The sequence below is a fragment of the Notolepis coatsorum genome, assembly GCF_963971535.1.
Source record: "Notolepis coatsorum genome assembly, chromosome: 4".
NCBI lineage: Eukaryota > Metazoa > Chordata > Actinopteri > Aulopiformes > Paralepididae > Notolepis > Notolepis coatsorum.
The window spans coordinates 45,218,367-45,242,436 of NC_140168.1; the positions used below are offsets into that span (position 1 = coordinate 45,218,367).

Here is a 24,070-nt window from a genome sequence, read left to right on the forward strand (position 1 = left end):
AAGAGGCACCTTTTATTTGTTTTAAGTGAAGTTTGGTGAAAAAGCTAGTTATTGCACTATTAATCCCAATAGGGACATTCATCTTTGTTTGATCAAGAGTAATATATATATATAATTATTATTATTTTTGTAAGTGAAGATTGGTGAAAGTTAGGTTTGCACTTCAATCCCAATAGGGAAATTCATCTTGGTTTGATTTTTTTTTGTCAAATAAAAACACAGGTTATTTGAATGATTTCCTTGGCGTTTCTAGTTTTCAAGAGAAAAAAATCGATTAAAATCGTAAATCGGATAAAAAAAAAGAAAATCTGAGATTTTATTTTTAGGCCATATCGCCCAGCCCTACATCAGGGGAGTCAATGTGGACACGGTTGAGGATTACAAATACCTCGGTGTACACATCGACAATAAACTGAACGGGTCAGGGGTGCCCGAGTGGCGCACCACGTTACTGCGCTGCAGACCTACACGGTCGACCCGGGTTAGTCTCCCAATCCCGGACGTACATTTGCCGCATGTCCTCCCCCCATATCTTCTCCCGTCCTTCCTCTCCTCTGCTCTCTGTCGGTCATGTCTGACCAGAATAAAAGCTGTAAAAATGCTAAAATAAATAATAATAAAAAAATTTAAACGAACGGGTCAAAACACGCAGAGGCACTCTACAAGAAGGGCCAGAACAGACTCTACTTCCTCAGAAGGCTGAGATTCTTCAACGTCTGTACAATGATGTTGAGGATGTTCTACTGGTCGGTGGTGGCGGGCGCCTTCTTGTACGCTGTGACCTGCTGGGGCAGCGGACTGAGAGTGGGGGACGCAAACAGGCTGGATAAGCTGGTCAGGAAGGCCAGTAACGTGGTAGGGGTGGAGCTGGACTCCCTAGCGGTGGTGGCGGAGAGAGGAGGAGCTTTGCTAAGCTGCATGCCATCAGGGACAACCCCTCCCACCCACTATACACAGACTTGGCTGACAGAAGGAGCATGTTCAGTGCTAGACTAAGACTCCCAAGATGTAGCACTGAACGGCACAGGAAGTCCTTCATTCCGACAGCCATCAGACTTTATAATGCATCACTGTGCCTCACTGCATCACTGAGCACTGGGTGACAGTACTATCTTCCTGGACTTTTACTTTACTTTTAAACCGACATAGTACAAATTTACACTTACTGTATATTTCTGTATATTTTTACTGTATATTTTATGTAACATAGGAAATGAATATCCTGGACCATATTTTATTCTTAGGCTTATTGTTATTCTTATTCGTGACTTTCCTTTTGTCTACCTAAATGTTTACCGTTTACTGTGAACGATTTGTAGTACCAAATTTCCCTCGGGATGAATAAAGTATTTATATTCTATTCTATTCTACATACAGAAGCTGTTGAGGAAAAAGGGCATCTTTCTGACACAAAATGTTTGTTTCTGACCAAATTAACCAATTCTGTGTCATCAGTAATGTACCAGTACCACTTTCAAATATGAAAGAAAAGCAAGACTAGATAAGCCTATTGAAGCAGGATACATGCCAGTGGGGATTTATGTTTGTTAATTATGTCTACCGTGCATGTCTAACACTTGTTTCTTTCTCAGTGTGCAAACAAAAACTCATAGCGGCTCTGGTGTTGATGAACGTACATGAAAATGACAGGACAATTGAAAACATGTGGTTGCTTTAAAAGCATTGGTGGTGGAGAATCCGCTGTTTACATTATGCGGTCTCATTTTCTGTACCCCACCCCCCACCCCTCCTTAAAATACAAACAGACTCGCAAGTCACAAAAGCAAAGCACCATTCTGTTCTGTTCCATCCTAGTAGGGTAATGTACACCTACTATGAAAATTTTTATTAGTCTACACATGTTATTCCTGAAGGAATGGAGCAAGACACTAGAATTTAGGTCCACTCCTCTGCCTGTGCGCTATGACACACTATGATAATACTATTATCAAACTATCAACTTTTATGACAATAATAAAACAATAAGAAAGTGCTTACTGCAGCTGAGCAGTGAGCACACACACACACACACACCTCAACAGACACGCTGCCATTTCCTAATGGTATTACCATCGACTCTGCTGAGCACATCAGCAGAATTTTGGTCTCCTCCCAGGGATTTGGCAGGCACTAGCGAATAACACTCCAAGAAAGGTTGAGCATTCAGGGATAAGTCGCAACCAATATGGCCACAACAAACCACCTACTACAACCTACCAAGTGTTGCTTTTATAATCTCAATGGTGATATTATAAAGAGATAATAGGCACACTAGCAATCTGAGAAGGTTTACCTGCATGTTACAGTGAAGGTAGCAAAAGCATTATGGGTTGTTGGCGGATTTGCAATCTGTGTTGAAAGTACTGTTGAGGGGGCATGTTATGGTAAAGGGGACATGTCACATGTGTGTATGGATTTAGTAGCCTGGAATATTATGTAGGTGTTGTTGGAGGAGCAAAGTGACATCCAGGTCGCGTGTAGTCTTTTACCAACAGAGTTGCAGTTCCGCGTTCGGGTTATGTGATCTGATTGGCCACTGACGTTTGTCTCTGTGCCAATCACGTTACGCCTATTTCTGCCTCTAACAGCCTGCTAGCTAGCTAACGCCTAGTTCTATCACTGGTTAAGCTTGGCGACTCTTTCGAAGTTGGTTAAGGTTAGAGTTTGGAATCAAGGCTGGTGGTCTATCGCCCTGCTCTAAGACAAACTCTAACCAACTTCGAAAGAGTCGCCAAGCTTAACCAGGGATAGAAAACTAGGCATCACGCGATTGGCGCTGAGAGAAACGTCAGTGGCCAATCAGATAGCGGAAAACTGCAACTCCGTTGGTAAAAGACTACACGCATCCAGGTCACTAAGATCCTCCAACCAGGCTCGGTCCCCCCCCCCCCACACCAGACTCAAAAAGAGAGGCGATCGCTTCTTCAAGGCTGTGGCCCCCAAACTGTGGAACCAGCTTCCCCTGGAGATCCGATCTGCCCCCTCGCTGGAGACATTTAAGGCCTGTCTAAAACCCCACTTTTATTCCCTAGCCTTCGATTAACCCCGATTCTCCCAAACCCTAACTCACACACTCCCATGCAATTTTATCCTGCCCCCTCCCTCTTGTATCTCTTCTTGTGCTCCTCTGTCCCCTGTGTGCTATACTGTACTTTGTGCTCCCCTATCCGCTTGTGGGCCTACTGTTGTCCTATTTTCTGAATGTACCGTCTTGTCCTGTTGTGCCTTTTTGTATTTGTGTATTTTATATTAGGACATTGATTTTATGCTTTGATTGTACAGCACTTTGGTTGGCTCTTGAGCTTTTAAACGTGCTTTATAAATAAATTACTTGACTTGACATAATGGACTCATGGAGCCCTTGTTGTGTGGTGTGCAGATTATCGAGCCTAAACAAGATGTGCAGAAGTGCTCTCTTGAAGAAGTCTTTCACATGCAAGATGGGTGACCCGATGAAATGTCTCTCTGCACTTGGATTATCGCTCCTTGTGATGAAACACATGCCATTACACCAATCTCGCATACAGACACCCAAATATATATAATCTATAAATATAATATATATATATATATATATATTAAAAAGAAATCTAACCCTAACTAACCTTACTGTCATGCACTTGTCCTAAATATACTAACCTACACTGTAGCACTCAACACTTTGATGAACATTGTTACTCAGCTGATAGAGTTGTTCCCTTCCTGATGACTTGTCGTACAGAACTTGTAAGTCGCTGCCCCCCCCAAGGGCAGCCGGGAGGCGTGAACACTTTAGGCAACCAACATGCGCTTCTGCGTTTCTCTGATTGGCCGAGCGCCTTCCGCGTTTCTCTGATTGGCCGAGCGCGGCTCCCCCTTAAGCTCCAGGAGAGAGGAGAGAGGAGAGAGGCTGAAAACCCACAGTTCTTGCCTGACTGATGGGAGCCGAATCCCGGATCCGATTTTTATGTAATTGGTTTGTCATGACAAACTAATAAAAAAAATCGCGATTTACCCGGTGGCTACAACAACACACAGTGACTTGCAAACCGCAGTCACGTAAGGGGCTAGTAGTCACTGTGTGTTGTTGTAGCCACCGGGTAAATCGCGATTTTTTATTAGTTTGTCATGACAAACTAATTACATAATCCAACATATGTGTAAAGGCACAACATATTCCAGTTAACGGTATATTTTTTTAATGATTCGTTACGGCACAATCAATACTTCCATGCGTTCGGGACCTCCATGTTTTGGGGGTATTCATCAGAAAAATCGGATCCGGGATTCGGCTCTAGGGTTGGGCATCGTTTGGATTTGAACGATTCCGGTTCCGATTCCGATTCTCCATATCGATTCCTGTTCTAAACGATTCTCGATTCCGATTCTTTGAGGTGCAGGTCAAAACAGGTCACAGCTTATTTCGAAGGAGTTTTTTTTTTTTTTTTTTTTCAAAAAGAAAATCATACTATTCACATTTTCAGTTGACTTGATACAGTTTAATTTGGTTGCTGTACTGTAACTAGGGTATTAAAGTAAAAAAAAAAAAAAAAAAAAAAAAAATTTAGAACCGAAATTCAAATATGTTACTTCCGGTTCCAGAACCGGAAGTTAGGAACCGGTTCCTATTAGAACCGGTTTTCGGTGCCCAACCCTATTCGGCTCCCATCAGTCGGGCAAGAACTGCGGGTTTTCAGCCTCTCTCCTCTCTCCTGGAGCTTAAGGGGGAGCGTAGTATTCCTGCCTCTGAGGAGCGCGTCGCGGCTCATGTGCGCGCTCGGCCAATCAGAGCAATTCAGAGCAACGCGGAAGCGCATGTTGGTTGCCTAAAGTGTTCACGCAGCCGGGAGCAGACATGGGCTGCGGTGTGGGGCCGTGCCCGGGGAGTCTGGGACCAATCCAAGTGCTCCTGTCAGTCTTCGTCAGGGACGCGACAGCGATCTGTTCAGCATGTTTTTCCATGTTTTATCTTATTGGGAGGGGAAACTCTTGCGAGCATGGGGAGAACATGCAAACTCCACACAGAAAGGCCCGGGAGATACCCCACCTGGGTAACTGGCAACACAGCAACCTGGTCCCCAAGTTGGAATCGAAGACAGGACCTTCTAGCTGTGAGGCGAGTGTTAACCATTACACCACTGTGTTTTATGTTTCATGTATGTTATGAAAAAAAAATAGTTGAAAAGAGACATAATATGTCCCCTTTAAGAATTTATGAAATTGCCCTCACTTTTACTGTCTGGAATACACCAAATTACCCTGATATTCCAAGAAATTCCCTGACCTGTAGGAACGGGTACTGAAAGTAGGATGAATAGCTTAATGTTGCAATTAACCTTGTGCCTTCCTTACTACATGATGAGCTCATGATGCTTAAAGCATGAAAGTGTGCATCAAGTTCAAGGTCATATAATTTTTTATTTTTAATATTAAAAAAAAAAAAAAAATCCCACGACCACCACTAAGACCCTAACCTCAAGATATCTATAAAAGATTACAAATATTTCCTAATTATAACCACTTATATTCCCGTTTGTTTGATAGTAACTGCCTTTTTATGACAAAAAAAAGGCACAAAACGGCATATTTTTTATATTTATATAAGTTTTCGACCCCATAGTCCAGCGTGGGAAACCAGCGCAAAGTCCTTGTGAATAAGCTACTGTCCTGGTGTAGACAAATAATTGACTCATTTGGTCAGAAATAGCCAAGACGCTAACGTTAGTAAGCACTAGTTATTGGTAATATTTCTAGCGGGGATACAGTACACCTTTTTCCGGGTATAATCTGAAGAGACGAGCGCTGTTTACTCAACCACCAGCCCCTCCCAAGCAGAGCGAGCTCAGCGAGGAGCCGAGGGGGGCGGCACCAATCAAAATTATCCGTGTTGCAGCTGCTGTGACACGGTTGACACCAGTGTGAGGTGGAGGAGGGAGGAGGTAAATCTTTCACCAGCAGCATGCTGCTCGCCTCTCCTCGCGCCCCCTCCCCCGCGGAGCACTCTAATCTCTGCCTGCACACTGCATATCTCCTACACATCCCTTGTGGATTATATTGTATTATATATGTAATTGTTTTTATATGTATAAATAAACAAACAAACAAACTAGAATGAATCACAATTCCTGATGATGGCCAGAAAAGGCCTAATTGGACATGGGTGTTCTTTATTTACGAACAATCGCAAATTCGCAATAGCTGCAACCTTTTTGCAATTGGCCACTCCCATTGCCATGCCCCCTTTTTAGCCAATTGGCATGAACACACACACACATACACACACACTTGATCTCCAAATGTCAGCCTCCTAGGGCGAAACCCGTGGCCGCTAGAGGGTGGGGAAGTTTTGTGGACTGACCAACCAACCAACCAACCGACCGACCAACCAACAGACAGAGTTACCTATAGAGCTGCTGGTTGCAGCTAAAAAGCAGAGCTACTTAAGGGACTGTGGTACTTTCCTTACTTTCTCTGCCAAAGCAGACACCCACCCACCCACCACAGTGCATTTACCCCCGACTCACACAGCTTTGATCAATGGAGCGCAGCACGTCTCCTTTCCACTGGGCACATCTGCAGTGAAATGATTCATGCCTCACAGACATACTCCCTGCCTGGCTGCTGTCAGTGCTGTGGGAGACTTGCCCTGTCCACACGAGCGTTTGGATTTAATATAACCGAAGTTTGAAAAAAATAAACTCCGTCCACACAGGTGAACACAGGTGAACAACCATGTATAACTGCGTACCCACGGCACCAGCAACCGTTACTTGTAGTACAATGCCAAAACAGTAGGCGGTGATGTTGTTCAGACATGAAGGCCATTTCAACCAATCAGAAAAGGCTGAACACTCACTAAACTTCCTGTTTAGAAACACAGCTGGACCCTATGAGTATTTTGCCAACGGAACATATATTTTCAGCAAAGAAAGAAACTGCAATAAACAAACGGATACATTCACTGTGTGTTCTGCCTCTCATTTTGTTGATGAAACAAAACCATCAGCAACACAATTTACCACCAAGAGAGGATAGTTTAGTCTCACAAAAGACCGCCGGTGTTGTTAGCTACATGCTAATGTGAATGGCTATATCCATGTATAGTATATAGCTTAAATGCTAACGTAATGTGGTAACGTTACCGATATGAAATGGATGCAAACGTTATTTAACACATTGCAGAATGGGTAGTACAATACAATACGGCTCAATACAAACAATTGTTAAGGGGATGCAGTCTGGACTGGGTTCCTTATAACAATAACTTGACAACACATGAGTTTAGTTTAGCTGCAGCTACATGTTTTCTCTGAGCGTCAACAGACATCAGTCGATCACAACACTCTTCAACACAGACGATACGTTTTGAACAAAAGTTTGTTACAATCATTTTCATATAACGCTACTTGGGACAGCTCTGCTGTAAACACTGGTGTAGCTGGCTCTGCTCTAATCTCTCTACCCCGCGGTCTGCCGTGAACATGGGAAATAATTGCGACAGCTCTGCTGTAAACACTGGGAATAACCTCGGTTGCTATGCCCACACGCAACTGCAAAACCGCAAAACTTCACCCTGGGCACCGGTTTCAAAGACCGCGGTTGCAGTGTAGCAAATCCCCGGTTGTGTGTGGCCGAACAGTGCAACTGCGCACATACAATCATGGTTATATTAAAACCAGCGCTCGTGTGGATGGGGCCTTAGGCACAGACCACGCTCTCTCGCAGCTTCCCCTGAATTGATGGGAGAATGGTACAGACGTCCAGAATTGTAAGGTCTCATTCACACCCGAGCGGCTTGGTCCACTTTAATCGCACAGAGTCCACCGAACTATATGTGAAAGCGACCTAAATATCCCATTAGATAGCGCTCTGAATCAGTAGATAGAGTATTATGATAAGCATAACAGTGCCCAATCTGTGTCCAACTCCAGTCAAATGCAAAGAATGATCACATTATTGAAAATACGGTATAAACCTAAATCCAAAATAGGAAGCTCACAGTATATTCATATGTTCTACTGAGGAAATGGTTGCGCAACCATCCATCGTATCAAACATTATAATGAGTCTCATAGGCTCTGTGCTATAAGTTGTCCAGTTATTTGTATACTATCTGGTACATGAAACCATACCTCGTTCCACTGTCAAACATCTGAATGAACCTAAATTATTCAATTTAACCGATACACTAAATGTATTTATTTATGTTAATTTAATTGTGTTGATGTTTCCATTTCTGCAAAATATGTATGTACATTTTGTTTGGTTTGGTAAACATTGCACTTAGTCTATCAGTGTACTGTATGTGTGTAGGGGCAGGTACAATAAGAATTTTCTTCTCCCTGTTCCTTTCGGCCATGGAATTTAGTGGAGCATATTAAGTGAACTATATGTACTGTTGGACTGTAACAATTCCATGTACGAATAAATAAAATGATGATCTCAGCCCAAGCACATAGTAAACTAAACGGTGCTACCTTTACTTGTATTATTTTCCTTTAACATATTGAATAAATAATATTATATTATTGTTCCCCCCACATTTTCTTTTGTCTCTTTTATAAACAAGAAAGCAAATTAATTGAAAAAAAAGTTAAACTGCCATTTGTTCAGCTTCGTTTATTCACTGAGGCCATGGAAACAACGATGAATGCAGCCATAAAAGGTATGGATTCCTTAAACTGAAAAGACAAGGTTAATTTTTAGTTATTAGTGATACTCTAACAAGGTTCTTATTTTGGAAAAGGAAGGACACCTATCATGGCTTTTGAAGGCTAAAACACTTGCCCCATTGAAGTGTATTGGAGTTTCTCCAATACTATATAAAGCACATAAATCAGTGAAATGATGGCCTGCAACATGTCGGACTGATTTTAATTAAACCTGTCCTTTTAAATCATTGCAATTTGAAAAAGAATCTCAGTCCAAGAAGTGCAATGGAAAACATTTCTTCCACCATTATGGTTTTAAAACTACTAGCTAAATCCTCTCTGCCATCACCTTGGAAACCAAACTTGATATTTCACTTTAGTAGAACACCACTGTTCCTCCCTAATTCACTTCCATTCATTTTGAGGACTGTGGTGGCCTTTTTTTTTTAACCGTACAGGTCAGAGACTGGGTTGAAACGGATGGTATTAATAACCCGATTATGAGTTTATTTGCGAAGCTGCTTGCCTTGGTCAGTAGGAGCAATTCAGTTACACTGTTACAAATCTAAATATCATACTTCTGAATTATGAACAAACAATACAGAAATATTATTCTGTGCAATATATTTTGAGTACCTTGAGTCAAAGGTACCTGTTCTTTTGGAGCTAATGTTGCCATTTTCAAGTATAGGAACAATTTATTTTATTTTAGGTGTACTTTGACCAACTTCTGGCAGAATGAAACCATGGTAAGTAAGCTATGTACACAGTAAGTTTCGCAGAGTAAATTGTAACTGAGTAACATTTTACTCAGTTTGAGTAAAATGTACTCAGTTAGAGTAAAATTTACTCTACAAAATGTACTGTGTATGTGAATGTGATGGTTATATTTTATTGTGTCTCTTGTGTGGAATAGTTCTAAGGCAATGACTAATGGGGATCCTAAATAAACATGGAACAAAAACTACTCCCCCAACATTCCATGCAAGGCAAAGATACACAGCACACTCAAACCCACAACAAACTGACTGCTTTAGTTTTTCAAAGCTAATAAATCTGTAAACACACACCAAATGCCAAAACAAACACATCCCTTTGATTCAGAATTGTCTGATTTATTGAAGCAGTCGTTTTTTTTTTATTCTTTAGACTTATGTCCCAAAAATGGCGGCTAGGTGGTGTAGTGGGCAAGGCGCTCGCCACCAATGAAGGAGACGCTGGGTTCGAGCCCAGCTCTCCGCATTGCTATCAGCTTGGCTGGTCGTTCATACTAACACAATTGGCAGTGTTAGGGGTGGGAAAGCTGATGGGTGGGGATCGGACGTTGTGGACAGCGACTCCTACAGGTCGGTTGGTACGCCTGCGCAGCAGAATCAGGAAGCGACGGGGGCGGCGTGTCCCTCCCACGCAGACCCCCGCCGCTGAGAGATCGCGCTGTGCAGGTGAAAAGATGCAACGGCTGCTTCCTCGAGTACCGGAGGGGACACGTGATGCAAGGCTTCGTCCACATTGCAGCCGGCCTGTGGGAGGCATGGCCTAACAGCGTTCGAGACAGGGGAGGGTAGAATTGGAGGATACGAAATTGGGATGGGAGAAAAATAGAAAATGGGAGGAAAAAAGTAGATAAAAAAAAAAAAAAACGTATGTCCCAAAAATGACGAGGAGCCTGACACCTGGGAGGAATGGTGGTGTTGACCCAGCGGACGACAGGAACAGCAGTGGTCTCTGGTTTACTTGTAGATTACTTTACATAGAGGTAAGACTGCTCAAGTGAAATATCCCTTTAAGCCAGACACTCCACACTCACAACGCTTTGCTCTACCTCTCTTCACGCAGTATCTTCATTTTGAGCTGAGGGAACACACTGACCCCAAGAAAAGCTCCACTTTTTCTGACTCCAAAACATGCACTGCTCAGACAGTATGTTATATCACGGTAAAAAAAAGTCAAATACACACACATGCATGCAGCACGTGGACACAGACACACACACAGTATGGGTCCTGCAGCTGATTGGACAGTTCATCCATCAACTCTGTGTCTGATCCCGGTTGCGTGTATTATTTTCCCTAACAGACTTTCACTTCCGCGTTCGGGTTCCGCGATCTGATTGGCCACTGACGTTTCTCTCTGCGCCAATCGCGTTACGCCTAGTTATGCCTCTAACAGCCTGCTAGCTAGCTAACGCCTAGTTCTATCACGCATCCCGGTTAGCAGCTAATTGGACAGAAGCCAGAGAGTCCCAGTCCTTCCCCTTCCGACGTTGCAGTTCTGTGTATAACACTACAGCATATCAATTCAGGAGAACCTTGTCACCTGCAGCTCTATGCATTGCGAGGTCTGGGGGTCAGCACAGGTCAGCGGTACACACACTTATACACGTCATGAATCCTGCCGGTAATAAGTCCCACGGTGATGCAGGGATAAATCCATAGTCATCGAGGTGCACGCGTAAGTGCGTGTGCGCCTGCCTGTGTGTGTGAGTGTGCGTGCATGTGTCTAAAAATGCACTTTGTGGTCTCCGACTGTTCAGCCAGGGAACCTGGAGGTTGTATAATGTAGAGAGCCCCGCCAACCAACCCATTCATCCTGAAATAGACTCAAGTGCATGTCTTCTGGTGCATAAGCACTAAGCAGGTGGGCACTCGTACATAAGTGTGTGTGTGTGTGTGTGTGTGTGTGTGTGTGTGTGTGTGTGTGTGTGTGTGTGTGTGTGTGTGTGTGTGAAATGAATGCTGGAAAATATCACACTCACAAACACACACAACAACTATACAGAATGAAACAGCCCTTTATATTGGCCCATGGCCACCTGCACATTAGCATAGTATGGTCCTTACTGTAACACACAACACAGCCAGCCAGATACACAAAATGTTTGTGTCTTTTCATAGGATTAGCATTGAAATGTGATCGACAGGCCATGTAATTACTCCCAACCTCGTCTCCCACTGAAAGCCCCTCCTCCCTCAATCTTTTACATTCTGGATCTGGAACACTGGAGGCATAGTGAGTGACTGAATAGCTCAAGGGGAACACACCACTCAAATTAACACTATGGTCGCCAAAAACGCCTTGCCACGTCATTCCCCGCCATGCTCATTCTGCCAAAGATGCCGTACCACGTCTTTGATATCAATATTTAAAAAATCTGTGATCGCAATCATATTTCTCCCCCGGAGACTTGAGATCTACTGTTGATCCCCTCTCAACTCTCCAACGGTTCAAGAGCGCCATCTGGTGGCCGATCGGCGGATCGCTCAAACCGGAAACAGGAAACGGAAGCTGGTGCTCATTCCAATTCGGTCCGATCACTCGCTAATAGTCCCAGGACTCGAGCTAGACACAATGGATAGCAATCCGTTACCGATAAACAACATGATTTGGACGTATATACTATTATACAACCTGGAGATGGATCGCATATTTCTACATCCCATAATAGGAATATTTCTGCTCCACGCTCATCGCCCAACGCTACGAGGAAGCTACGGTAAGTTTCAGCGTTATTTTTTTAACGTGTTCGATACAAACTGCTCTAATGATCATATCACCCACACTAGATGAATCATCTAACGTTGGCCACGGAATTATAAACGACCCCCCCCCCCATCCGGTCAACATCAGATGATAAGTAGTAACTTCTAGAAGCATGTCCATTTGAAATTTTTTATCTTGCGCCGATTGCTATCAAACTGTATACAATCATCAATATAATGCATTTAGGGCTATAAATCACGTTCTGGAGAAAGCTGCAGAAAACGATAAAAACACTTGTACTTTAGACCGTATTTTAGTATGAATATGTGAATGAAAAAGTATAACGTTGCTACACCCTGAACAATAGATACTTGATGTTGAATGGGCCATAGTAATGTCAATTTAGCAATACAATTTAAAAAGTTATAGCCCTGCAAAGAAGGGGAACTTCTCCATAGACAAATAGAGCTGGCGTGGGATGGTTTATTCTGAATATAAGCCTGGCGACCAAAGTGTTAAAAGGACACTTTTTCAACCATCACCCTTTCACTACCACACTGTAGAAGGTTAACCCAGTGGTGTAGTGACAAGTTAACCTTCTGTAGTGTGGTAGTGATAGCGTTAACCCCTTGTAGTGTAGTAGTGATAGCGTTAACCCTGTGTAGTGTGGTAGTGAAAGGGTTAACCATGTGTAGTGTGGTAGTGAAAGGGTTAACCTTCTGTAGTGTGGTAGTGAAAGGGTTAACCTTCTGTCGTGTGGTAGGTAGTGAATGTGTTAACCCTTTGTACTGTGGTAGTGAAAGGGTTAACATTCTGTAGTGTGGTAGTGAACGTGTTAACCCGTTGTAGTGTGGTAGTGAAAGGGTTAACATTTTGTAGTGCGGTAGTGAAAGGGTTAACCTTCTGTAGTGTGGTAGGTAGTGAAAGTGTTAACCCTTTGTACTGTGGTAGTGAAAGGGTTAACATTCTGTAGTGTGGTAGTGAACGTGTTAACCCGTTGTAGTGTGGTAGTGAAAGGGTTAACCGTTTGTAGTGCGGTAGTGAAAGTTTTAACCCTTTGTAGTGTGGTAGTGAAAGGGTTAACATTCTGTAGTGTGGTAGTGAACGCGTTAACCCGTTGTAGTGTGGTAGTGAAAGGGTTAACATTCTGTAGTGTGGTAGTGATAGCGTTAACCCCTTGTAGTGTGGTAGTGAAAGGGTTAACCTTCTGTAGTGTGGTAGTGAAAGGGTTAACCATGTGTAGTGTGGTAGTGAAAGGGTTAACCTTCTGTAGTGTGGTAGTGAAAGGGTTAACCTTCTGTAGTGTGGTAGGTAGTGAATGTGTTAACCCTTTGTAGTGTGGTAGTGAAAGGGTTAACATTCTGTAGTGTGGTAGTGAACGCGTTAACCCGTTGTAGTGTGGTAGTGAAAGGGTTAACATTCTGTAGTGTGGTAGTGATAGCGTTAACCCCTTGTAGTGTGGTAGTGAAAGGGTTAACCTTCTGTAGTGTGGTAGTGATAGCGTTAACCCCTTGTAGTGTGGTAGTGAAAGGGTTAACCTTTTGTAGTGCGGTAGTGAAAGGGTTAACCTTCTGTAGTGTGGTAGGCAGTGAAAGTGTTAACCCTTTGTACTGTGGTAGTGAAAGGGTTAACATTCTGTAGTGTGGTAGTGAACGTGTTAACCCGTTGTAGTGTGGTAGTGAAAGGGTTAACCTTTTGTAGTGCGGTAGTGAAAGTTTTAACCCTTTGTAGTGTGGTAGTGAAAGGGTTTTGTAGTGCGGTAGTGATAGTTAACCCTTTGTAGTGTGGTAGTGAAAGGGTTAATCACATGGTTCTGTTGTGAGGAGGACATGTGATAATGGGACATAAAGAAACGTGTTCGAGAGCTTGGACGCAACCGGCACGTCAACAAACTGGCAGACCGCTAGGGAACTGCAGACACTATTTCCTCAACTATTTTCAACTGTAGTACGTACAGTAGTACAGTAGGCCAAACTCCAGGGAACTTGGGAAGAAAGAATTGAGCAAATAGGGGGGCTATGCGGCCGAACTCTCGAGGCACAGAACAGTTTGGTACGTTTTACGTCCAATTATCATGTTGTCCTCACAGCAAAACGATATATATATCCGGTTAGAAATCTGCAGGATGACCAGCGCTCCACCGGGCTAAATCTTTGCCCCAGGTGCCGGAAACATCGATGAGTCCAAACTGAAGGAAGAGATTTCCGCACACTTCATTTTGAGCGGTCGGTATCAGACCACCAGCGGAGCATATAGACCAAAAGCTCTAAATAAAGTGAGGCATGTGCATGGAAATCTCTCCTTTCAGGTTACAAATAGATGAAATACCTCTTTAGAAATTTAAATATATTATGTCCATGGTCAAGGAAAGTTCAATTAATATTTGTGAAAATGGGCTACTCTCTTCAAAAGCCAGAAACCAGATAAGTAAGACTCAAACTCAAACAGGTATAAAGTCTGGAGTTGCACTATAGACAATGAATGGGAGACAGATTTTTATAAGCAAATAACCTTTTATACACATAAGATTCCCCTGGGTACTAGGGATGGGACAGAATATTCGAAAATTCGAATAGTCGTTTCTGTTATTACAATCGAATATTCATTTGTAAAAAAAATAATAATAATAAATATATATTTTTTTTTATATAAAATGCTTTTTTTTTTAAGCAAACACTTATTTAATTCCTTTTTATATTTAGAGGCAGCCTAATTTTCATAGCCTAATTGATCAAAAAGATGCACATGCTACTGTTTCTGTTTGTTTATTAAAGCCGGTTGATAGGCCAATGCAATGCTGTTATTATGGGCTACAATGGTGAATGGTGTCATTTTGATTTATTGTCGGTCAAAAAAAAATTAAATGTATATTACAAAAAAAAAATCTAGAAAGTCCCATCCCTACTGGGTACTCTCAGTGTCACATTCACAAGTCATTGTCTATGGAGCAGTGCCAACCTTTATACCTGATATCACAAATTTGAGGTCACACTCGTTTTTGTATTTGGGAGAGAGTTGTTCTTGTCCACTAATATTTTTTTAACCGTCTTAGACCATAGCAATAACATGTATGAATTATTAAAATGGGGTGATGTTCCCCTTTGTTGTATGACATGGCAGCCTATGGATTGTCAGACAACCTGACCTCTTTCATTGACCAGTTACGTTAGGCAAAACATAGGAAGAATGTCATGACAATAGGATCTCAACCTGCACTTCAGGGGGGGGGGGGGGGGGGGGAGATAAATATAATACCACAGACTATCCGAGATTAGCAATTAGTTTGTTGTTTTTCCAAGCTCAGGCACACATCAGTATTCCAGTGCCTCTTAACCCTGTAACACCCTCAGCTGCAATATGACAACATCACCTTTAGCTAGTTAAAAAAAAGTCTTGTACATTTCTTTTTCTTTTTTTAATACATTTACATAGTCAATGGGTCGTGTTGTTCAGCCTCACAATGCTATTGGATAGTAAATATGTTTATAGGTCCCACCCTCTGGCCTCCAAAGTCACACAACTGCCAAGTCTCCATGCAAGCAACACCTCTCTGTTTTATTGGACTGGATCTGTCAGAATCAAGTAAGTAAAATGCCTTAAATTTAAAAAAAAATGTGATTATTACACTGTCTAGAACGTGTATATATTTAGTTATTGTGGAATACATTTGATTTTGAGCTTGTTTTGTCTCTGTTGCAATTACACAACATTGGTTGAAAGTTATAGTAAAAATAACATGCACCTTACACATTACATGGGGAAATTGCACACAAAGAAAATATTAATAGAAATAGAATGTCTTTGATAATTCACTATAGCCAAGTTCTAAATGTGTTTTCTCTGTTAAGATTTTGAGTTAAGGCGAGCATTTCATAAATTAATACATTATTTCTGGTAGAATTATTTGAAACTATCTATAGCAAACTATCTATATCTTATGAGTTTAAAAATAAATAACTTAAACTTATTTAATTTGCTCTGGTCATTTTTTGAATGTTTGTGAATAGTGAATGCATGTATCCTTTTAGTATGATAATTTGTGTAAAGAGATGTAAATGTGTAGATTGGGGCACTGGGTGAATGGGGCATGCATTCTTTTGTGGTGTAAATAGGTGTGAATGTGGAATGTGTAAATATAATGTGGATGCTTGATGCAAAGCCAGACATTGTGTGGCTGGAATATATCTGGTTCCTACTAGTACTATAGTTATTTCTACTGCAATATAATAAGCATGTGTATTATTTCTATCTATTTATTTCTACTTTTTCCATTTCAGAATGCCACAGAGAGGGCCTCAATACAGTGTGCAGGATGTGATTGCTGCCATCCAAAATGGAGAGAGTGATTTTGAGATGGAATCAGACACAAGTGATGAAGAAGCAGATAAAGATGCCTGTGGAAAAGTGGACAAAGAAAATCAACAACCCACTGACTGCCCAGCCGATGATTATGTGGACATCGAGCCCCAACCAAAGAAACACACAGTGTCCCGTGACCGGTATCGCTGGCTGAAAAAAGATTTTATCAGTCCCAATACTGATTTCTCTGGTCTGGATATTGAAGACGACAAGAGCTTGAAAAAAAGGGGAGAGGAAGCTTTGATAACAGAGTGGAGGGGGAACACAACATCTGTGCTGTCAAATGGCATGACAACAGGGCGGTCACACTTGTGTCATCCTTTGTTGGACCAGAAGCTGTGCAGAAGATTCAACGCTGGGACAAAGCCAACAAAACCTACATTGAGGTTGAGAGGCCTTACATTGTGGGTGCCTACAACAAATTCATGGGGGGGGGGGTGGATTTGTTGGACTCGTTTTAAGTTTGCCATGAAATCACGCCGCTGGTACATGTACATCTTTTGGCACACCATCATCCTCGCTGTGATCAATGATGACATCATACTGTGACATCACAAATGTTCTAGAATGTTCTATTATGACATCATACTGTAACCACAAATGTTCTAGAATGTTCTGCCATTCATTCCTTATGGACCAAAATGTCCTGTTTAAAGTCAAACGGTGCAGTGAAACTTTCCAAAAAGTAATAGCAACTTGAGTTGGACCAAGCCGATCGTTTTGATACCTTACACTTGTGTGTGGTGTGAAAGCTCTGGCAGGAGTTACTGGACAAAAATCTGCGGAATAAACAATAAATAAATAGTATAGATTACAATAGGGTGTGCACCCACACGAATGAGGCTAGTAGGCTAGAACATGGCTAAGACACAATTCTGTTTTGTAAATACAATCTTATCCCGTTTTTTTTTTTTTAATAAATGTCTATTCATAAAAATATATGACTGATGTGTGTTTATTATTCATGTTAAATACTGTTATGGGGCTAAGTAAGCAATCAACCCTGCAAAATAACCTTTAGTTGTTCTGTATATTTGTTCAGACAATGTGAGTACAAATACAGAAATTCTGCTGTCAGCTAGGACCAATGTTGCCATGTTACAACATTTCCCTAAAAACGTACGAAAATGTAAAATGTTTGAAAACCCTTTCATTTCTGCATCAGAGGCCTCCTACAACAACATATAAGGTCAAAAAAAATTGCTAATGTTTTTCTATATTTGGGCTCTGCAGGGTTAATACAAACCAGGCTATACATAGACCTAGCTATTGTTTCATTCTTGCCGATAGCTATGCTTTACTAGGTGAATTACAGCACTTCAGAGCTGAGAAAAAGCAGCGGGCATACAAAGGGTTTAATTCTCAAATTACATTATCAACCATTAGAAACATGTTGGCTAATATCTACTCTTGTAGAATTATTGCTGGCAAGCAAGTAAAACTCACTATTGAGCATTTAATTAAGTGACTTATCTTGGTTGTATAAATTAATGATAATAAGTAAACATTAGGTCAGATTTCTCACAAAGGTATTTTTGAAATATTAGAGAACGCCAATTAAAAATGTTTTTCATTACGATACTGTATCACACTTACAGTCCAATGGTGAATATCAATTGGATTATCAAACAAAATGTGACCTTCAATACCTTCCAGACTTTCAGATATTGTGATATAGGGGGGGGGGGGGGGGAGTCTAGGCCTATACTATAGTAGTCTAGCAAAGATAGGTTTGACTTTCTACATCCAGGGACACACCAATGAAATGCAAAGTATCCCTCTGTAAAAGCATTAATAGGATGACCTCAGAGTTAAGCTTTATTTTCATTGCTTTCAGAGGCTGGTCTAGAATAGAAAGGCTGGCAAAACAACATTTACAAGTATGTATATTTCGCTTTCACTCCCACTCTCTCTCCCTCTCTCTCACTCTCACACACACACACTCTCACACACACACACACACTTTCTAACAGAATCAGGACAGGTATTATCAACCCTAAGGTGCTGTTTCAGATACTTCCTGAAAGTCCAGTCACATACCAATAACAATTTATGTGTGTGTGTGTCTGCAGTGCACACACATATGAGTGCAAAACATCCAAATCCCTATATCACCATTTGCTTGGATTGCTATTCAGTGTTTCCCCTATATGTATTCAGCAGCGGCGCTAGACAATTAAAAAAAAATGTAAATAAAATAAAATAAATTTAATATTATTATTTTTTTTATTTTTTTTTATTATCATTTCATTTGGGCTGTGGGGGGTGCTTAATGTAAAAGACTGACCGGAGGAAAAGGCTGCAGGGAGAAAGCACTGCAGTCTCAGGGTTCCCACGCTTGCCTTGACATTTTTTTTCCATACTACCTCCTGATTTTCCAGGTACCATATTAAGTGATGATCTATAGGCCCCCCTCACACACACACAACCCCCTAGGACACCAGACTACTTACTTGATTTAAAAGATGTGCCAGTCAAGTCTACATTGTAAATGCTTAGAGATTATGTCTTATTGATAATATCAATGCATGAAATAATGCAACAAGCTGTAGATGAACAACAATTTATTGAACTGGAACACATGAGCACTGGGATTGATATATGTTCTCTCTTCCACTCCTCTCCTATCTCATCCTGTCCTCTTCTCTCCACACCTCCCCTCGTGTCCGCTCCTGTCTTCTCTTCCTACTCTTCTCAACTCCTCTCCACTGTTCTCCCTTTTCCTCTGTCATCCTCCTCTTCCATCTTCGCGGCCTCTTCTCTTCCTGGCTAACTGGCTCGTTATGAGAGCTAACGTTGGCTAGCTACTGTACCCGGCGCTGGCTAACTGGCTATCGTTATGAGAGCTAACGTTGGTAGCTACTGTACCTGGCGCTGGCTAACTGGCTCGTTATGAGAGCTATAATAATAATAATAATGGATTGGATTTATATAGCGCTCTTCGTGACACCCCAGTGACCCCAGAGCGCTTACAGAGTCCATTATTCGTTTACACACAGTTATACCAGTGGTGGTAACGTAAGCTACAATTGCAGCCAGAGCTGCCCTGAGGCAGACTCACGGAAGCGTGGCAAATAATCATCGCCTACGGCCCCTCCGACCACCACCAACATTCATTCACATGCATACACATTCATACGAGGCAAGTAGGTTAAGTGTCTTGCCCAAGGACACAACGGCAGTGGGATGGACATGGGCTTGAGCGGGATTCGAACCACCAACCCTTCGATCATTGGACAAGCTCTACCCCTGAGCCACGCCGCCCCACAACGTTGGCTAGCTACTGTACCTGGCACTGGCTAACTGGCTCGTTATGAGAGCTAACGTTGGCTAGCTACTGTACCTGGCGCTGGCTAACTGGCTCGTTATGAGAGCTAACGTTGGCTAGCTACTGTACCTGGCGCTGGCTAACTGGCTCGTTATGAGAGCTAACGTTGGCTAGCTACTGTACCTGGCGCTGGCTAACTGGCTCGTTATGAGAGCTAACGTTGGCTAGCTACTGTACCTGGCGCTGGCTAACTGGCTCGTTATGAGAGCTAACGTTGGCTAGCTAGTTAGCAAGATTGCACTGCTTACTAACTAACGTTGATAAACCCAGGTTTACCACACAGTTAAAACACAACTACTTACATTTGAGGATAAACTTGCATAAGAAGTTTCACTCAAGTTTCACTGTAGATGCCAAGGCTCCCTTGGCTCACCAAGTTGCCTGCATCAAATTCCAACATCCAATATACCATATAGGATGCCAAGAGCATGCTCTACAACATGGGATCATCCATTTCTATCTACAGTAAAAGCTGTTCACATGTAAAGGGTTTTTATAAACTCATGTTAATTCTGTGCTCAATAGTTAAATTTTATTACACATCATCCAATAAAATTTTCCAGGACAACTGTTTCTATTTCCATGTAATTGGTCACTTTTGCTCAGTTTCCATGCCTTTCCATACCTGGAAAATGAAAAAATGAATCCCATGTTTTCAATGTTTTCCAGGTACCGTGGGAACCCTGAGTCTAGTTGATTTTGTGTTTTGAGCACAAAGTTCATCATAGATCTAGCCTCTTTATTTTGCTCTCAAAGTGGACCAGATTGATGCATTTAACTTTGTAAAAAAATAAGTTAAATGGCCATCAGTACCTGGCATTGCTACCTGCCTTGTGCACAATTTACGACATATGTGTGTGTGTGTGTGTATGTGTGTGTGTGTGTATGTGTGTGTGTGTGTGTGTGTCAGGCAGGATTGCCAGCCTATCAGGCTGTTGCAGGTTGAGGTTGGTGCAGGAGAGGCCGAGGACAGCAGAAAAACAGCAAAGCTATATCTGTTTCTGTTTGTCTGGCTGCTGCCTCGCCCTCTCCTTCTCAGCATCATCCCACATATACACTGGCCTCCTGCCCAGGCCACACTGTTTGCCCCGGCACGTTCAATGGGCCTGCAAACCCACGGCTCACAAGAAAATGTTTACATTCATTTTTTATTTGTAGGTAGTGGGAGTGGTTATTAAGGTTAGGGATAGTGTTTTTAAACTACTTCCAAGGTTAAAAGTGTGATGACGTGCGGCCTTGTGGGCCCAGTGAGGGCATGTTGTCCCTAGCGGCGCTCTGTCTCACGTCACCTCTTCACTGCTACAATATATGACTACAATAGGACACCATCTGTCAGTTTCACCCTGCAAACGAGTATGTATGTGTGTATGTATGTATGCCTGTGTGGGTGTGTGTGTGTATGCGTGAGGGTTTGTGTGTTATGTATGTGTATGCATGGTGTGTGTGTGCGTGCAATGCAATGCCTGTATAATTTATGCTAACTGACACAGCCTGGTCTATCTGGCGACTGGGGGGTGAAATTGGCAACAATTAGCCTCTCATACCGATATGAAGACTTTGGAAACCACCTCCAGATGTTTCACCCCAAAACAACAGCCCTCTTTCACTCGTGTCACCTTAATTAAAGAGGAAATTCACAATTCGTCCAGTGTCTTCTTCTGGGTGACGGAATGGATCCAAAGAACAAGACAGGAAATGAGTGTTCAGTGTTGTAATGATATAATGACAGCTAGAACTCCTGCGTGATCATGGTTGCACAATAATGCTGTGTCTGCTGACACTCTCAGCTGAGCTACTCCACACAGTGACTACAGAACATGTTACAGTAAAATAGCCATGTTGGTCCCGTTATTAAAATAAGATGTTATCAAAAACCAACATCAACCATCATAAAAAGACACACAAAAAACAAGGTCGTTGTCAGTGAAAAGGGCCTACACAAGAATGTGTGTGGTAGTGTTTGTGTATGATTGTCTGTCTCCCCCCCCCCCCCCCAGTGACGTGGTTAGAAGTGCAACGTGGACAGGGCACATAATAATAACACGCAGCAATTGACATCTGATGTGATGGCAGAAATGGTGTGTGAGTTTTCCAGTTTCCATCCAGTAGTAGCTTACCTGTATTGCCAGCCTTGAATTAGGTTGGTGTATTTGCTCAGCACTCCTTCCAACTGGCGTTTGTGCGCTTGCTGCAAATTCATACTGTTCCCCAACAAACCTCCCCGGTTGATCCCTCCAGCTCCAACCGAGCTGCCCAGGGAGGCTGACCCGGGGCTGTGCGACCCCGTCCGCCCGATCTTCCTCGTTGAATTCCCCCTTTCCGAAGGAAGAGAGACGGAGTTGGTTCTGTTGTTCGTCCCGGGATGCGGAGGACTGCAGAGTGGTGCCTTGTCCATTCTGCCGACGGGACGGCGGAGGGGGATTGATGGATCAGGGGCAGCACAGTAGGACGATTTCGCTAGAACATAAGTGGTAAAACAGTGCGATGTATGTGTCTGCCGACCTAAATCAAAAGCAAAACATTTGCAGTATCCATGCTTCTTCTATGGCGATTTAAGCGTCCATCTGCGCGTGAACAAGCTGTCATATTCCTCATCAATCCTCATGTAGCCGCTGTGAAGGACGCGTACCCTCCTCTCTGCTGCGGTTGTGTGGCACCGTGTTTCTCTTCCAGCGTTTTCCTGTTGGGAAAGCGGACGACACTCCCACTCAACTCTGGACCAGCCCCCGGATATTACAATACAATCTTATTATTAGACATCATCATCATCACCATCATCATCATAAAAAACAACTACAACTGCACACCCAGTAAATCGGCTTATTCCGTCACCGTGTATCCATATTTTATATCTATTTATTAAAAAAAAATTGCACGACATCCTTACCTCATTCTTGCATTTTTTGCATTTAAAAAAAACTAGCATTTTAAAAAGCTTGCATTTGTACTTTATTGTTTGCATTTTGTACTTCACGTTGTACTTTAGTTTGTACATTGTATATTTTGTATAGTGTTTTGCCTTTATTCTTTTTACTTTTTTACTGTATCTCAGGGGGCTCATACAGAACCAAGCGTTTCACTGTAATGTACATTATATCTGTCCAATTAAACAAAACTTGAACTTGAAACTTGTAATCATTTGGTCTAGGCGGGTGTGCAACGTACTCAACAACAAGCAGACAACAAATATTTCCCATCAAATCTAGCCTACTGCCAAATCCTGCTTGTCTTGCTGTCACCTATAGTTTAACAGCCTCAAATGTTGAATATGTTGGACACATAATTATTACATTTTTCGTATTTAATATTTGAATATTAAATATTAAATATTATATTTTCCATATTTAATTATTTAATATGCCTTTTCCGTTCTCCCATAGGCTATCTAATCTGTGGCATGCCGGTCTAAAATATAGCCTCTACTCCACTGAGTTTCGTCAGAGAACAGTGAAGAATGGTTAGTCAGTTGGCTATGACCCAGACAGCTGGACTGCATATGAATCAAACGTTGATCAGTGAGAGACCCTTTTTATAGTTTTTAAAGTGATTTGATGATAAAGCAATGCAAATGCCTGCACTCTGACCACAGGCTTGGTGGACTCACCTGACAATGCAAATAGCCAGAGAGGACTCTGACCACACCTAGAGACTCAACTTATTATAGTATAAACACAGGTGATGATGTTGCAGTCATGAAAGTCTACCTAATTCCCATACTAACAATTACTAACCAGTTGTTTTCATCATCTCTTTTCAAGAGGCACACGAATTAGAGATATGAATTCTGAATAAAACCAGACAAAGTAGAAGTGCCCGAGATGAAAGATTAATGATGAAAACAACTTCACTTGCAATATCCTCCTTCTATCCTCTGCTTACAACCACTAACTCCTTGCAATTTCAAGTCTTTCCATGACTGCAAATATCAACCATCAAAATTGGAGCACAATTATCTAAATGTACAAGGTATACACGTACATTGATCATTTAGCTGACACTTTTATCCAAAACGACTCACAGATTCTGTGCGACAGGACATCAGGAAGAGCACAACTCTATCAGCTGAGCAACAATTCATCAAAGTGTTGAGTGCCACAGTGTAGGGTAGTTCTATTAGGACGAGTGCATGACAGTAAGGTTAGTTAGGGTTAGATGACAAAACGAATGATTGTTTTTCATGCAAAATTAACTGGCTGCCTAGATTTTATGTTTTTCCCCATGCTAAATTATGACGAGCCACACTGAGACGTGAAGAACAACCGAGAAGTCATGG

The 24,070-nt window shown here is 42.1% G+C and overlaps 1 protein-coding gene across 2 annotated transcripts in view; it reads right to left on the reverse strand.

Annotated features, from left to right (window-relative positions):
• osbpl10a (oxysterol binding protein-like 10a) overlaps nt 1-22,395 on the reverse strand; it is a 139,114-nt gene extending 116,719 nt beyond the window's left edge. For both annotated transcript variants that reach the window (XM_084313632.1, XM_084313631.1), the window contains exon 1: nt 21,915-22,395. In XM_084313632.1, coding sequence (XP_084169758.1) covers nt 21,915-22,192 — 278 coding nt within the window. In that variant the 5' untranslated portion in view covers nt 22,193-22,395. The remainder of the gene's footprint in view (nt 1-21,914) is intronic.
• Between the last annotated feature and the right edge of the window lie 1,675 nt (nt 22,396-24,070).